Genomic DNA, 17,838 nt, shown 5'->3' on the forward strand with positions numbered 1-17,838 from the left:
ATGAACTTCATTTAAAACAGGTAAATTTTTGATCTAGGAAACCGGTCCTGCTTGGTCTGTTACACCCTCAGCATCAAGGAGTCCTTAAGAAAGCTCCTAAGGTCTTTGAAGAGGTTGCAGAGGTCCTAAACAAGGTTCCACGGGTCCTTGGCGAGAATAGAGAGGTGTTTGAGGAAACTCTTTGGTGCCTTGAAGAAGGCCTCCATGGGGAGGATGGGGATGTCCTAGGGGTTATTTTAAATGTCACTGAGAAGGTTCTGGTGGTCTGCAGACATATTTGAGAGGCATTTGAGGAACTTCTAGGGAATATGGTACTTTGAGGAGGTTGTGGGCTCATGGTGAACCCGTTACTGCTCCTTGAGAAGGTTCTACAGGAGGCTTCATGGGTCACCGAGGAGGTTGTATGTGTTCATGAAGGGTAACTGGGAAGATTCCAGATGTCCTTCAGCTGACTGAAGGGGTCCTTGTGATTAGCTTGTGGAGGCTCTATGGGGCTGTTCATCAACATGTCTCACATGTCTATGTAGAGCTGGTCAGTGTGTGTCGTAGATCAGTGATCTCAGCAGCAGGTCTGAGGTCAGCTGTGTCACCATTATTAATATTCACAGAGAGAGAAGAGCTGAGATCAGCTGACAGCCAGAGGACTTCATCGCTGTTCATTACAGACACACACAGAGACACGGAGAGACAGACAGAGAGACAGACAGAGACACAGAGACACAGAGAGACAGACACACACAGAGGGACAGAGGGACAGAGACACAGACAGAGACACAGAGAGACAGAGAGACAGACAGAGACACAGAGAGACAGACAGAGAGACACAGAGAGACAGACACACACACAGACACAGAGGGACAGAGACACAGACAGAGACACAGAGAGACAGACACACACACAGACACAGAGGGACAGAGAGACACAGAGAGACACAGAGAGACAGACACACACAGAGACACAGAGGGACAGAGACACAGACAGAGACACAGAGAGACAGAGAGACAGACAGAGAGACACAGAGAGACAGACACACACAGAGACACAGAGACACAGAGAGACAGAGAGACAGACAGAGAGACAGACAGAGAGAGACAGAGAGACAGACAGAGACAGAGAGAGACAGAGCGAGAGAGAAAGAGCGAGAGAGACAGAGAGACAGACAGAGAGAGACAGAGCGAGAGAGAGAGACAGAGAGAGAGAGACAGACACACGCAGAGACATAGAGAGAGAGAGAGACAGAGAGAGACAGAGACAGAGAGACAGACACAGAGAGAGAGACAGAGACAGAGAGACAGACACAGAGAGAGAGAGAGAGAGAGAGACAGAGAGAGAGAGACAGGGACAGACAGAGACACACAGAGACACACTCAGTGTGGGCTGCCTCTTGAGCATCCCTCTGCCTTTTTTGCTCAGCCGTTGCCATGACAACGATGAGAATGAAGAGAGGGATGTTACCATGGCAACAACATTGGCCTGAATGTGTGTGTGTGTCTGTTAATTAAAGTTCTCTCTCTCTGTCTCTCTCTCTCTGTCTGTCTCTCTTTCTATCTCTCTCTCTCTCTCTCTGTCTCTGTGTCTCTCTCTGTCTCTCTCTCTCTCGGTCTCTCTCTCTCTCTGTCTCTCTCTCTCTCTCTCTCTCTCATTCTCTACCTCTCTCGCTCACTCTCTGAAGGAATCCCCTCCCCTCTGTGATGTCACTTGGCAGCTGGCCAAGAGAGAGAGAGATACAGAGAGCGAGACATAGAGAGAAAGAAAGGGGGAGGGAGAGAGAGCGGGGGGGTGATGTGCAGCGGAGCGTCAGGAGGGTCGAGCAGAGAGAGAGCGAGTGAGTGAGCGGGCGAGTGGAGGAGGAACGAGGGATGACGGAGGGCGAGTGATAAACAGCTTCTGTCTTTTTCTTTTTTTGGAGGATTCGTTCGCTCTTCATTTCCCTCTCTGCATCTAACAAAGGATTGTTGTCGTTTATCACCTCCCTCTCTCTCTCTCTCTCTCTCTCTCTGGGAGAACGAGGGAGGACAGAGTGATGTTCTGAGCTGTCAGTCATGTCTGAGGCTCTCTGCTTCATTAACGCGTCCAGGAAACGACACCTAACGAGCCTAACGAGTGCCGGCCGAGAGCTGTTTCTTCTTTCTTTGCTGTTTGGTTGTTAATTATTCATCCGTCATTCCGTCAGTCTTTATGTAACAGCCTGAAGAGAGAGAGACAGGCAGAGGGAGAGAGAGACAGAGGAAACAGGAAGTGATGTTTGTGTCGGTGTGGTACGCCAAGAAGATGGGAAGAAGATTCATCAACAACGTGAGGAGAGCAAAGAGACACAGGCAGAGGATGATGGTAGGAACCACTGCTGCTGCATCACACCATTAACAACTCTGATTAGCATGTGATTGGCTTCTGGTCTAACCAATCGTTGTAACAAAGACACCTGCCTCTGTCAGGAGGCGGGACTAATGCTGCCTTCATGTCTTGTCTGATTGGGCTACGTGTTGTTTAACTGAGATCATGTTTGTTTCTGCCCGGACTGTTTCATGTTCTTATTGTTAATATTATTTTCAGTGTTTTTCTACCGAGGGGGGGTAGCCTTAGTTAGCGACAGTTAGCGTTATCTCTTAGCTGTTAGCTAAGACGAGATAACAGATTTCTATTTGACTGTAGCTTCAACAGAACTTAGCACCTCCACGGTGGATGTGTTTCTTTGCCTTTGTTCGCTCCACGTTACATTCTTGACTGTTATTGTTGCTGCAAGCTTCCACACTGTTAGCTTTAGCTTTGGTTAGCCATGAGACCTTTAAACAGCGAGCTGTGCTATCATGCCGTCAGTTTGGATCAGCAGTTCAAATAGGCTGCAGCATCATCACATTGATCCATACAGTAACCACCTGCACACCTCCACTACAGTCACACCTCCACTGGAGTCACACCTCCACTACAGTCACACCTCCACTGGAGTCACACCTCCACTGGAGTCACACCTCCACTACAGTCACACCTCCACTGGAGTCACACCTCCACTGGAGTCACACCTCCACTACAGCCACACCTCCACTAGAGTCACATCTCCACTGGAGTCACACCTTCATTGCAGTCACACCTTCATTGCAGTCACACCTCCACTGGAGTCACACCTCCATTGGAGTCACACCTCCACTACAGTCACACCTCCACTGGAGTCACACCTCCACTGCAGTCACATCTTCACTGGAGTCACACCTCCACTGCAGTCACACCTCCACTGGAGTCACACCTCCACTGCAGTCACATCTTCACTGGAGTCACATCTTCACTGGAGTCACACCTCCACTGGAGTCACACCTCCATTGGAGTCACACCTCCACTGCAGTCACACCTCCACTACAGTCACACCTCCACAGCGCTACAAACTACCACAGTAAAATATGGGCAGTTTTTTCATTTTGTGTTTTTTATTGCTGAAATTATTAATTCACTTTGATCTGACTGTTTACATGAAAAATAACTGCTGATATTTAACTCTTCATATTGTGACATAAACGTGATCCAGGTAATGATCCACAGGTAAATTTGAAATGAATAAATATGTCATTCTATAATATAAACTGATCAGTGTCTGTGACATCACGTTGGTGATCGCAGCCTCGGGTCCACCTGTATTATAACTACGCTTCAGGTGATACTGACTCATTAATAACTGTACAATGAAGAAGCAGTCCAGCTGAGGCTGATGGGAAGGTCAAAGCTACATGTTGACCTGATGGTGGCGCTACATGAGCAGTCAGAGGATCGGTAAAGTTCTTACAGGTGATCCTGAGGCGAACATGAAGGTGTGAACCACATTAATCACAGTCATCCAGCAGGTGATGAGATGTTACAGAGCTAGCTAAAGGTATGTTAGCTTCAACAAGCTACAAGGCTGTTAGCATTGACTTTGGTAAGCTACTGCCTTTTTGTCTCTGTCTTCAGGTAGCTGCTACACATTAGCTTAGCCTAGCTCTGACACATAAAATGCAGTGAACTCTTGTGGTCCAGGTTTGTTCTGGATCCAGAAACCTGCACCAGGACCGTTTCCTGGCAGACTGAAGCTGGTTTACTGCTGCACATTCGCTCCCCCAACTCGTAAGACTTTGATAGATGTGGAGACATTTTCATGTTTCTCACCTTTCCAAGCAGTTCAACCACCCCTCTGCGGAGTGTGGTCGAGAGACATAGACTCAGAGTGGCAGAAACACAGAGAGAGAGAGGCTGTCATAGGAAATGAGGAAAGGTTTAATTAATTCAGACAGAACTGTAACACAGCCTCTCTCTCTCCTGCTGTCAGTCTACCTCTCTCTCTCTCTCTCTCTCTCTCTCTCTCTCTTATATAACTCTGTTGAAGCTCTCTCCTCCAGATTCTCCAGAGACAAACACACTGAAGTGAACTGTGTGTTAACAGCTGTTCAGCCCTTCAGGGACCCAACAGAGTTCACTGTGTTACTGACAGACAGTCAGACAGGCAGTCAGACAGACAGACAGACAGACAGACAGGCAGTCTGGCAGACAGGCGAGTGAGGAGAGCTGCAGCGTGTTGATGATGGAGGATGTGATGGTGATGTAGGAGCTGGAGGCAGCGTTCATGCTAACATTTCACTGCTGAGAGACAGGACGGAGGTGTATCCTCATGCTTCTCAGTGTGTAACCATGACAACGCTCCGCTGTACAGGTGTTTGGACCCTCCTGAAGCCACACTCTAGCAAGACCTCCAACAACACCCCAGCAACCACCTAGAAACACCATAGCAAACTGCAACTACACCACAGCAGTATCCCAGAATTAGTGCTGCATCCACCTACATGCACCCCAGCATCCACCTGGGTAATGATAATCTGGGTAAATTGTGCCCTCTCTGGGTCCTGGAGAGCTCTGGCACTCTGCCCAAACCTGGCGGAGCACACCTGGTCCACACAGTCAGGTGTGTGTACAGCAGGTAGACGTGAAAGATCCATCTAATGACCTCAGCAACCAGCTGTTAGTCTCGTCCTTGTTATTAACAGAGCAGCACCATAGTCATACATTCTAGGCAGCTGTGGCTAATAGCTAGCTGTAAATGACAGGTGACACACCAGGTGTGCTTCTGAAGGTTGTGTCATTGTCATTTTCAGAGCAGGAAACAGGACTGAGTGATGGAGGCTCATATCAGATCCAAGCAGCTGCAGCATCACGTCTGTCAGCAGGTGAAACTTCATCTTTCTGCTCAGGCTGATGTCTATGTGGAGGAATTATTGTTACAGTGTGAGAGCTGAAGGCTGCCGATCTTTAATTGATCACTGATTGATGATCAATCACACCTTCACTCCTCCATCTTTCTCTCTTTGACCTTTTTCTCCAGATTTGTGTTCAAAACAAACAGGAAGTGAGATAAGAAGAGCTCATATGAAAGACAGACAGAGGGAGAGAGAGGTGGTCGCTATAGTTACAGTTACAGTTGCCTAGGTAACCAGCCCCCTGAGGGCTCAACAGCTGATGCTGTGGAGTTGCCATGGAGATGCTGGATCATCTAATGAAAGTTCTCTGTTTTTACAGATGAACGGGTCAGAAGGAGAGCTGGAGTACGAAGAGATCACACTGGAGAGGGTGAGACACACACACACACACACACACACACACACACACTCACACACAGAGACACACACACACACTCACTCACACTCACACACATAGACACTCACACACACACACTCACTCACACACAGAGACACACACACACTCACACACACTCACACACACAGACACTCACACACACACACATACACACACATACACACATACACACACATACACACACACACAGACAATGATACACACACACACACACACACACACACACTCACTCACACACAGAGACACACACACACACAGACACACACACACACACACTCACACACAGAGACACACACACACACACAGACACACACACACACACAGACACACACACACACACAGACAATGATACACACGCACACACACACACACAGACCCACGATGATATACACACACACACACACACTCACACACAAACACATACACACACATACACACATACACACACATACACACACACACACACACACAGACAATGATACACACACACACACACACTCACTCACACACAGAGACACACACACACAAAGACACACACACACACAAACGATGATACACACACACACACAAACGATGATACACACACACACACACACACACGTGCTGTGCTCTGTTTTTAGAAACTGTCGCTCGCTGTTGTTCACCAGAGATAAACTCCACCCCGCTGACATCTGGAGCTTATTTTTAGCTCCCTGCTGCTTATTTTAGGAAACATTTTGCAACTGAAACCAAGCAGAGATGAAACACACACACACACACACACACTTTCATCACATGACTCACTGGATCCGCAGGGCTGGATATCAAACCCCAGATTCAAATCTGATCGGCACCAAACTTCCGATCAGACCGATCGCCTTATTGACCTCTCGTCATGTCCCAGTCTCAGCTGGATCTGAGTCCCGCAGCCGGTCTAACTCTTCATCCTGCTGTAAAGGTCTCGATAAGCTGGATCAAAGACGATTTTGTTCCTCACAGCGTTTAAATTCTTCCATCTTCATCGTGTTTGGCTAATGAACAGTAGATGATGTTCTCTGTCAGAAAGAGAAGGTTTGTGGTGGAGGAGGTTTGGAACCACGAGCAGCTGAACGGTGTGGTACCTCTGTAGCCTCCGTAGCTTAAGCATTAGCATTAAGACCGAAAGCAGGGGCAACAGCTAACCTGCTCTGTCCAATGGTAAAACAAATCCACCAGCTCTTGTCACTGATGAACATGGTACGGCTTAGCTACACTAGCCGTTTCTCCCTGTTTCCTGTCTTTATGCTAAGCTAAGCTAACCAGCTGCTGGTTGTGGCTTCATGTTACCATACAGACTTGAGAGGGGAATAAGCAGTTGAACATCCGACTGTCAGTGTCGGAGCCATAAATATGTTTTTATGTTGTTTATTAATTGCATTAGCTACTCATGGCTTTTTTTGTTCACTGACATTTCTGGTAATTGGTACATGGGTGTGGTTTCACATTACTTACCTGTTCATCAAGTATGGCGGCAGGCGGACACCTGTGTTAGCAGGGCAATGAGAATAAGAAACCTGTAGCATGCCACTAACTCTGTGAGAATAAGAAACCAGTAGCATGCAGCTAACTGTCAATGAGAATAAGAAACCAGTAGCATGCCGCTAGCTGTTGGTGAGAATAAGAAACCAGTAGCATGCCGCTAACTGTCAATGAGAATAAGAAACCTGTAGCATGCCGCTAACTGTCTGTGAGAATAAGAAACCAGTAGCATGCCGCTAACTGTCAATGAGAATAAGAAACCTGTAGCATGCCGCTAACTGTCTGTGAGAATAACAAACCAGTAGCATGCCGCTAACTGTCAATGAGAATAAGAAACCAGTAGCATGCCGCTAACTGTCTGTAAGAATAAGAAACCAGTAGCATGCCGCTAACTGTCAATGAGAATAAGAAACCAGTAGCATGCCGCTAACAGTTGGTGAGAATAAGAAACCTGTAGCATGCCGCTAACTGTCTGTGAGAATAACAAACCAGTAGCATGCCGCTAACTGTCAATGAGAATAAGAAACCACTAGCATGCCGCTAACTGTCTGTAAGAATAAGAAACCAGTAGCATACCGCTAACTGTCAATGAGAATAAGAAACCACTAGCATGCCGCTAACAGTTGGTGAGAATAAGAAACCAGTAGCATGCTGCTAACTGTCAATGAGAATAAAACACCTGTAGCATGCTGCTTACTGTTGGTGAGAATAAGAAACCAGTAGCATGCTGCTAACTGTCAATGAGAATAAAACACCAGTAGCATGCCGCTAACTGTCAATGAGAATAAGAAACCAGTAGCATGCTGCTAACTGTCAATGAGAATAAAACACCAGTAGCATGCCGCTAACTGTCAATGAGAATAAAACACCAGTAGCATGCTGCTAACTGTCTGTGAGAATAAGAAACCAGTAGCATGCTGCTAACTCTCAGACAGCGTTCGTAGGCTCAGGGAAAGTTGGACCTTTTTAACTGATTATGTTCAGTCACTCCTCTGTTGTTACTGGAAATGTGTGTATGTGTGTTAATGTGTATTTGTGTGTGTGTGTGTGTGTGTGTGTGTGTGTGTGTGTGTGTGTGTCTGTCAATGCGTGTGTGTTCAGGGGAACTCTGGTCTGGGCTTCAGCATCGCAGGAGGAACTGATAATCCTCACATTGGAGATGACCCATCCATCTTCATCACTAAGATCATCCCTGGAGGAGCCGCCGCCCAGGATGGACGCCTCAGGTGCTCGCACGCCGTCACACACAACCTGATTATAAAATAAAATCTGAACTTTAAACCCAGGTCTGACCCTTTGGACAGTCCTGTGAACCAGTGAGGACCAGCCCAAATATCCTCACAATGATGGTTTGGTTGTTTTTAGGGTGAACGACAGCATCGTATTTGTTAACGACGTGGACGTGCGTGAGGTCACTCACTCCATCGCTGTCGAGGCGCTGAAGGAGGCGGGGCCTGTCGTTAGGCTGTACGTCCTGCGGCGACGCCCACCGAGTGAACGCATCACACAGATCAAACTGATGAAAGGACCTAAAGGTAGGAAGACTTTGAGATACTTCAGAACCTTTAAACAAACTGACATCTGAACAGCCTTTTGATGCTTGGAAGAACCCTGTTAGGAAGGTTCTTTGCTAATCTTACAGTCCGTAGAATCTTAATCTTACCTTAAAAGAACCCTTAGAATGTTCTAATATAACTGTATAAAGTTTTGAGAAAGTTCCTGCAGACCTTCATAGTGCATTAAATATCCTGCTGGGAAGATTTCCTCCTGACTTTATAGACCTCCAAACTTTTTGGGTACTTAAGGAACCCATAAGAAATGTTCTCTGTGGATTTTTTCATTGTTTTCCACACTTTTTTACTACTTTGAGGAACCATGTTAGTAAGGATCAGCTGTTTTTCTGTAGATATCAGGACTTCGCTGATGCTTTGATGAACCCTGTTGGGAAGGTTCTCAAATGATCAAACAGGCTGCAGAGCTATTCTAGCGCCATAAATGATCGTTTGAAAAGTTCTTTGGTGATTTTGCGGTCCTTGGAAAATCCTTATGTTGCTTAAAATCACCTCTTAGTCAAAAATCTGTATCTGTTTTGAAGAACCGTAACAGTAAAGGATCTCCAAAGATCAAATGTGCTGCAGAGCATTTAGCCTGTTACAGAGGTTCCACTTTTTGTGTTGAAGAACTGCTAGAAAGGATGTGCTATGATTCTACAGACTTTTCGACCAGTATGAAGCTTTGAAGAACCCTTTTTGAAACGTTCTCAGATGATTCTAGATACTGTTTAACACATTAAAATAACTCTTAGAAATGTTCTCTAACATACTGAAGGACTTTTATTTAAAAATGTTTCCCTAAACCTTTTACACTCCCCAGAACCTTTATTTTGACTTCAGAAATGTACTTGTGTTTTAAAGAACCCGTTAAAGAACATCTGCAGTGTTTCTACACAAACTTTGTCCTGTCCCTGTCTGGTCCAGGTCTGGGCTTCAGTATAGCCGGCGGTGTGGGGAACCAACATGTTCCTGGAGACAACAGCATCTACGTCACCAAGATCATTGAGGGCGGAGCAGCACACCGCGATGGACGGCTACAGATTGGGGACAAAATACTGGCTGTATGGAACCTCACAGCTGTTCTATGTTATTAATCCACAGGATTCCAGTCTAACGCGACCTTTGACCCCGACAGGTGAACCATGTGTCTCTGGAGGACGTCCTGCACGAAGACGCCGTGTCTGCCCTGAAGAACACGGGGGAGGTGGTCTACCTGAAGGTGGCCACGCCTGCCTCGCAGTACATCCACCCCGCTGATCGATACAGCCCCCCCGACCTGACCAGCTGTACGTACACCTGTGAGCTCTGACACTTCCTGTTCCTGACACCTGGGACGCGCTGACAGAGTTTCTCCCCCTGGTTATAATGCTAAAACTAACACAAGCTTGTCCTCATGTATTACTGCATATGCCCCCCCCCCAATCTGGTGATGAAGCTAAAGTCAGCTCATTCTGCAGTCAGAAGATTTGATGTTGAGATGTGAGTCCAAAATGCAGCAGGCGATCACAGCCTACCAGCCGTCCATCCAAACCTTTTACACACCGTCTAACAGTTATGGTGATTGAGAGTCCATTAGAAAGGTTCTCCAGGACTAAACTGTGGAGATCCACGAGTGACCAGGTTAGCAGGTGAGCTCGCTGAAGGAGCTTTAATAACTGTTAATGCAGAGAACAGGATGTCATGAGCTCCAGAGGCTGATTCCTGCTCCGCTAACTGGTTTGATCCAGTTTATTGTAGCTAGTATGAACACATGAACATGTTGAGGACCAAACAACTGGATGAGGATCTCGGTTCACAGACCACTACCAGCAGGACTTCAGCCCAACACAGCGTTACGTGTCCTTTGTTTCTCTGCAGCCTACATGGAGCCTGACTACATGTGTGATTACCCACAAGCCCTCCCTCCTCCATCACCACGACGATACTCACCTATCCCACGTGGCATGATGGGAGAGGACGATTATTCCCGGGAGCCTCGCCGGGTCTGTGTGCAGCGCGGGTCCACGGGTCTGGGCTTCAACATTGTTGGTGGAGAGGACGGAGAGGGAATCTTCATCTCTTTCATCCTGGCAGGAGGACCAGCAGACTTGAGCGGAGAGCTCAGGAAGGGAGACCAGATCCTCAGTGTGAGTACAGAACCAGATCCTCAGTGCGAGTACAGAGACCAGATCCTCAGTGTGAGTACAGAGACCAGATCCTCAGTGTGAGACCAGGTCCTCAGTGTGAGTACAGAACCAGATCCTCAGTGTGAGTACAGAGACCAGATCCTCAGTGCGAGTACAGAGACCAGATCCTCAGTGCGAGTACAGAGACCAGATCCTCAGTGTGAGACCAGGTCCTCAGTGTGAGTACAGAGACCAGATCCTCAGTGTGAGTACAGAGACCAGATCCTCAGTGCGAGTACAGAGACCAGATCCTCAGTGTGAGTACAGAGACCAGATCCTCAGTGTGAGACCAGGTCCTCAGTGTGAGTACAGAACCAGATCCTCAGTGTGAGTACAGAGACCAGGTCCTCAGTGTGAGTACAGAGACAAGGTCCTCAGTGTGTGTGCAGAGACCAGGTCTTCAATGTGAGACCAGATCCTTAGTGTGAGTACAGAGACCAGATCCTCAGTGTGAGTCCAGAGACTAGGTCTTCAATGTGAGACCAGATCCTCAGTGTGAGTCCAGAGACTAGGTCTTCAATGTGAGACCAGATCCTTAATGTGAGCACAGAGACCAGGTCCTCAGTGTGAGTGCAGAGACCAGGTCCTCAATCCTCCTGTATATGTGTTAAAGCTCACTGTGTAAATGTACACGACTCTGTACTTTACTGCTTCCTGGGCAGTATTTGAGCTCTGCAGTGACAAGAAAACTCCAATCCAATCACAATTATTCACATGGAAACAAGGTCAGTACCTGCTTTCACCACTAGATGTCAGACTGATTGTACTTTCATGTTTTTATGTGTGTGTGTGTGTGTGTGTGTGTGTGTGCACGCAGGTGAACGGCGTGGATCTCAGGTATGCAACACATGAACAGGCAGCAGCAGCTCTGAAGAACGCAGGACAGACTGTTACCATAGTAGCACAGTACAGACCTGAAGGTGAACACACACACACACACACCTACACACACACACACAAACACACAGACACACACACACACACGCCTACACACACACACACACACACACACACACACAGACACCTACACACGCACACCTACACAGATACACACCTACAAACAGACCCCCCCCCCCCCCAAAGATTTTAGGGCAAAATCACAGCAGGTGACAGGTGTTACTTGGTTGCAGTAAATAAAGTGTGTGTGTGTGTGTGTGTGTGTGTGCAGAGTACAGTCGTTTTGAAGCAAAAATCCATGACCTGAGGGAGCAGATGATGAACAGTTCATCTGGAAGTCTGAGAGCCAACCGCAGCTTCTACGTCAGGTAAACTGTGTCAGTGCACCTGTAGTCACCACACCTGGGCAGGTAGCTCACCTGAAGTAGTCCAGAGGAATAAATCCCTGGAACTAAGTTCAGAGAAGTCCAGCTTCAGGTCTGAATCTTCCTGACAAACAGTCGTACCTGATACAGGTATTCTGATACTACTGTCAGTACTAACGTGGTGTACTGTGGACGGTTGCAGGGCCTTGTTTGACTATGATAAGCAGTGGGACTGTGGCGTCCTATCACAAGCTCTGGACTTTAACTTTGGGGAGGTTCTTCATGTGATGGACAGCGCTGATGACGAGTGGTGGCAGGCCAGGCGAGTGAACCAGCAGGGCGAGCTGGAAGAGCTGGGATACATCCCATCCAAACACAGGTCCATATAATACACACAGATACTGTAATACTACTGTAGTATTCTCAGCTTCTCCATTAATACACCCCCAGTATGTGAGCAAACTGTGTGTATTTGTGTGTTTCAGAGTGGAGAGAAAGGAGTGGTCACGCATGAAGAGTAAAGGTGGAACTTCTGATCTCAGAACAGCAACAAAGGAATCAATGAAAGACAACATGTTGTCATGTGTTCTGTCTCAAACTGTTCGTTTTCCTCTCACAGGTCGAGAAGGTTTCGTTCACAGCTACGAGCTCATCACTCAGATTGAAGGTCAGTGACGCTTTAACCCTCCACCTCAGCAGAAACTTATTTTATCTATCTTCATTAAGTCAGAATAGTTCAAGAAGAAATTACACAATCTGTCTGTTACACATCAGAGTTCATAAGGAATGAAATACACTGTTGTTCATGAGACACAAAACCACCACAAAGAGACATAAAACGACCACAAAGAGACACAAAACCATCACAAAGAGACATAAAACGACCACAGAGACACAAAACCACCACAAAGAGACATAAAACGACCACAAAGAGACACAAAACGACCACAAAGAGAGACAAAACCACCACAAAGAGACACAAAACCACCACAAAGAGACATAAAACGACCACAGAGACACAAAACAACCACAAAGACACACAAAACAATCACAAAGAGACACAAAACGACCACAAAGAGACACAAAACCACCACAAAGACACACAAAACGACCACAAAGAGACATAAAACGACCACAAAGAGACACAAAACGACCACAAAGAGACATAAAACGACCACAAAGAGACACAAAACGACCACAAAGACACACAAAATGACCACAAAGACACACAAAACGACCACAGAGACACACAAAACCATCACAAAGAGACACAAAACGACCACAAAGACACACAAAACAATCACAAAGAGACATAAAACGACCACAAAGAGACATAAAACGACCACAAAGAGACACAAAACCATCACAAAGAGACATAAAACGACCACAAAGACACACAAAACAATCACAAAGAGACACAAAACGACCACAAAGAGACACAAAACCATCACAAAGAGACATAAAACGACCACAAAGACACACAAAACGACCACAAAGAGACATAAAAAGACCACAAAGACACACAAAACAATCACAAAGAGACACAAAACCACCACAAAGAGACACAAAACGACCACAAAGAGACACAAAGAAATGTAGTCCAGGATGAAAACAATCAAAAAGTAATTTTACCTGCTTGACTGTGTGCTTGTTGATAATGAGCAGGTATCAATAAAGTTTCCTCTCTGTCCCTCTGTAGTGGACTACGCTCGTCCCGTCATCATCTTGGGGCCGACCAAAGACCGAGTAAATGACGACCTGTTGTCTGAGTTCCCGGACAAGTTCGGCTCCTGCGTCCCTCGTAAGTGTCGCGCTTCAGAAACCAGTGGCAACAAACAGGAAGTGACTGACGTAACTCTCCGTCTCCGCAGACACGACTCGTCCTCAGAGGGACTACGAGGCCGATGGGCGGGACTACCACTTTGTGTCGTCACGGGAACAGATGGAGCGGGACATCCAGTCCCATCGCTTCATTGAGGCGGGACAGTACAACAACCACCTGTACGGGACGTCGGTGCAGAGCGTCAGACAGGTGGCCGAGCAGGTGAGTCCCGCAAGGTTCACATGGTGCTGTGGTTCCCAAGGAGGATGTTTCCAGGCCATTTATGTGTGTGTGTGTGTGTGTGTGCGTGTGTGTGTGTGTGTGTGTGCGTGTGTGTGTGGTCACCAGGGGAAACACTGCATCCTGGACGTGTCGGCCAACGCAGTGAGGAGGCTGCAGGCCGCTCAGCTGCACCCAATCGCCATCTTCATCCGACCGCGATCCCTGGAGAACATCCTGTAAGTCACTGAGGTCATCAATGAGGTCATCACTGACGTCACCAGTGAGGTCACCAGATGCATCACATTCGAGAAGATGTTGACCAGATAAATATGGCGTCTTATTTAGGATATTTTTGGTATCAGGTGTCGGAAATAAACATAGAAGTTGTGTGTGCGTGTGTGTCTCTGTGTGTGTGCATGTGCGTGTGTGTGTATGCGTGTGTATCTGTGCATGTGCGTGTGTGCGTGCGTGCGTGTGTGTGTGGCTGCATGTGTGTGTGTGCGTGCAGGGATCTGAACAAGCGTCTGTCGGAGGATCAGGCGAGGAAAGCTCTGGATCGAGCCATCAAACTGGAACAGGACTTCCTCGAGTGTTTCACAGGTAAAAACGCTGATTGTAGGAGAAACTTAGGAGGTTCTTTAAGTCTGGTGGTAACTGTGTGTGTGTGTGTGTGTGTGTGTGTGTGTGTGTGCGTGCGTGCGTGCGCAGCCATCGTGCACGGCGACAGCTTCGAGGAGGTGTACCACCTGGTCAAAGCCGTCATCGAGGAGCAGAGCGGCCCATACATCTGGGTTCCTGCCCGTGACAGACTCTGATTGGCCACTCACAAGTCTCCATGGAAACCACCAACAACTCCCACCTCCTCCTCCAGCAGGACCTGATGGAGAGCAGACGTTTCTCTTTTTTTGTTTTGTTTCTACGGGAGGATAAGAAGCGAGCGCACTGATTGGATGGATACTGTAGGCGTGGACCTGTCTGTCTATCAGTCTGTCTGTGTGTCAGGCAGACAGGTGAATTATTAATTGATTATGTGTTGATTCAATAATCCTGTATTATCACTAAATAATGAGTCAGAGGACCGTAGAGTTCAATTGGTATTGAAGTATTTATATTATCCTATTTATTTATTGATTTATCTATTGATTTATTGATCTATTATTTATGTGAAAAAGGTGTGTGCGTGAGTGTGTGTGTGTAGTGTACATAAAGACTTGTGTGACTGTAAATAAAACGATGGGGCTCAAACACACAGTCTATTCAGGGCTTAACTCAAATACTGGACTACACACACAGTCCTCCTCATATGGACTACAACTCCCACAATCCTCCTCATATGGACTACAACTCCCTCCGGCTGGACTACACTCCCCCTCTGTTGCAGTGGACAGGCAGAGTTTTTAGCGATTACTGTCTCTCAAGAGGTGAAACGGAGACCGAACTCTTCCATTTTTAAGCAAAAGGCTTTGGACTACATTACCCACAGTTCCTTGCTCCAATGAAGGATTGCACCACCTACAAACAGGCTTGTTCGCCTGGAAAGTGGCTGAGATCAGGCGGCGGCAGCAGGACAGGAGGCTGCAGTCAAGTCGGACGGTTTCCAAAAGCCTTGAAAGAATTTACAGGAAAAACATTCGCTTCCTGCTGGATCCACCTGGAGGCGGCCTGTAGTTCGCAGACCGTGTTCGGATACCTGCGGCCGTACCTGTGCCTTGTGAAGCACTTTGTAATGACTCGTTCTGAGAAGTGCTGCATAGATAACCTTTATTATTACTATCATCAACCACACAAGATGTGTTTGCTAACAGGTTAAACCTGCACTGCACAACATGAGACCAATAGTCTACAATCTAGTGTTAAACACAAAACGTGGTATTTGTGGTCGAGCTAGGAGCCAATCAGCTCATTGATCAGGCGACGGCCAGGTGTTTCCCATCACGACATCAGAGCAAGTCGTGATCAAGTTCTAACCGACATGCGTTGTGCCGCCATGAACGTGACCGATTCTGCGCAGGTCTGGCTCGTCTCAAATGAGCCTCAAACTACAGCACAGAAGGACTACATTACCCACAAGTCCCAGCAACAGATTTCTAACCACAATCCTGTACTGTGGGTCCATGCTAGTACCCATGAGTCCTGCTGGATTCTGGACCACAATACCCATGAGTCCTGGCGTATAACAGGACCAGAGAGGACATTAAAGGTCAGCTGGAGGAGGAGCTAAAGCTTTAGACTCACAACACTCACCAGGACAGTGTGGGGGTGGGGCATGGTCACCTGTGGCCACGCCCCCTCACATTCCATTACCCACAGTGCTTTGGGAGATTCAACATTTACCGGAGGAAGGAAATGCTGTCCTTCTGTGACATCATCTGTGACAGCGAACAGTGTGTAACCATGGCAACTGGGACTGATGGTGGATCCAATATGGCCACTGCTGCTCCCAAACTGGTTCCTGATGGTTCCAGTGGGGTTTTTGAGACTGAATATCAGGGTCATGTGAATAATTCTAACAATTATTATAATGAAAATAATCCTAATTATTGATGATGTAGTATCATCTCACACACACACACACACACAGCGGGGTTACCTGAGGTCATCTTTTCTTTCTGAGCACTGACAGAAGTTCCACTTTATAAACGCTATAAAATCATATCTGAATATTTATTATCCTGTTTCACACACACACAGAGGAGGCGGTTGGTTCAACGACTGGCTTGTTGTATAATGGAATAATTAGTTCTAAATGAAATTCAATTGTTGAAATATTGAAATAAATTCCTTATAAAAGCTGAACCTGTTTCATGTCTTGACGTGAACTCTGGTTAAATATCAGCCACTCGAACATGAGCATGAATGTTAAAGACGGACGTACAGGAGGAGGTGGAAGCTGGAGCGTCTCTGAGCCCAGGACGTGGACTTTAGTCCAGATCTGCATCCACAGCCAGTGCCGCTTGGCCACAGGGGGAAACCCTCCAGCTTCTTTGTATTTACTGAACCAATCACAAGTGTCTTGTCAGAAGGTCGTCCTGTCAGAAGGTTGTCCTGTCAGGAGGTTGCCCTGTCTGAAGATCGTCCATTTAGAAAGTCGTCCTGTCAGGAGGTTGCCCTGTCAGAACTCGTCCATTCAGAAAGTCGTCCTGTCTGAAGGTCGGCCTGTCTGAAGGTTGTCCTGTCTGAAGATCGTCCATTTAGAAAGTCGTCCTGTCAGAAGGTTGTCCTGTCAGAAGGTCGTCCTGTCTGAAGGTCGTCCTGTCAGAAGGTCGTCCTGTCTGAAGGTCGTCCTGTCAGGAGGTCGTCCTGTCAGAAGGTCGTCCTGTCAGAGGGTCGTCCTGTCAGGAGGTCGTCCTGTCTGAAGGTCGTCCTGTCAGGAGGTCGTCCTGTCAGAAGGTCGTCCTGTCAGAGGGTCGTCCTGTCAGGAGGTCGTCCTGTCTGAAGATCGTCCATTCAGAAGGTCGTCCTGTCAGAAGGTCGTCCTGTCAGAAGGTCGCCCTGTCAGAAGGTCGTCCTGTCAGAAGGTCGTCCTGTCAGAGGGTAGTCCTGTCAGAGGGTCGTCCTGTCAGAAGGTCGTCCTGTCAGGAGGTCGTCCTGTCAGGAGGTCGTCCTGTCAGAGGGTCGTCCTGTCAGAAGGTCGTCCTGTCAGGAGGTCGTCCTGTCAGAAGGTCGCCCTGTCAGAGGGTCGTCCTGTCAGAAGGTCGTCCTATCAG

The 17,838-nt window shown here is 47.4% G+C and overlaps 1 protein-coding gene across 2 annotated transcripts in view; it reads left to right on the top strand.

The window, feature by feature from the left end:
* Positions 1 to 16,856, top strand: part of LOC121626831 (disks large homolog 4-like) — a 28,665-nt gene extending 11,809 nt beyond the window's left edge. Inside the window, exons 4-19 of one of the 2 annotated variants that reach the window (XM_041965522.1) lie at positions 5,533 to 5,583; positions 8,209 to 8,333; positions 8,473 to 8,642; positions 9,585 to 9,721; positions 9,796 to 9,946; positions 10,518 to 10,786; positions 11,643 to 11,745; positions 11,994 to 12,090; positions 12,290 to 12,466; positions 12,573 to 12,610; positions 12,707 to 12,754; positions 13,787 to 13,888; positions 13,959 to 14,131; positions 14,258 to 14,367; positions 14,640 to 14,731; positions 14,840 to 16,856. In XM_041965522.1, the coding sequence (XP_041821456.1) occupies positions 5,533 to 5,583; positions 8,209 to 8,333; positions 8,473 to 8,642; positions 9,585 to 9,721; positions 9,796 to 9,946; positions 10,518 to 10,786; positions 11,643 to 11,745; positions 11,994 to 12,090; positions 12,290 to 12,466; positions 12,573 to 12,610; positions 12,707 to 12,754; positions 13,787 to 13,888; positions 13,959 to 14,131; positions 14,258 to 14,367; positions 14,640 to 14,731; positions 14,840 to 14,946 (1,950 nt within the window). In that variant the 3' untranslated portion in view covers positions 14,947 to 16,856. Of the gene's footprint in view, positions 1 to 2,201; positions 2,332 to 5,532; positions 5,584 to 8,208; positions 8,334 to 8,472; positions 8,643 to 9,584; positions 9,722 to 9,795; positions 9,947 to 10,517; positions 10,787 to 11,642; positions 11,746 to 11,993; positions 12,091 to 12,289; positions 12,467 to 12,572; positions 12,755 to 13,786; positions 13,889 to 13,958; positions 14,132 to 14,257; positions 14,368 to 14,639; positions 14,732 to 14,839 lie in introns of those variants that run through there. The other variant, XM_041965521.1, reaches the window with a different exon arrangement.
* Positions 16,857 to 17,838: the final 982 nt, after the last annotated feature.

Source organism: Chelmon rostratus, chromosome 23 (genome assembly GCF_017976325.1).
Source record: "Chelmon rostratus isolate fCheRos1 chromosome 23, fCheRos1.pri, whole genome shotgun sequence".
Taxonomy (NCBI): domain Eukaryota; kingdom Metazoa; phylum Chordata; class Actinopteri; order Chaetodontiformes; family Chaetodontidae; genus Chelmon; species Chelmon rostratus.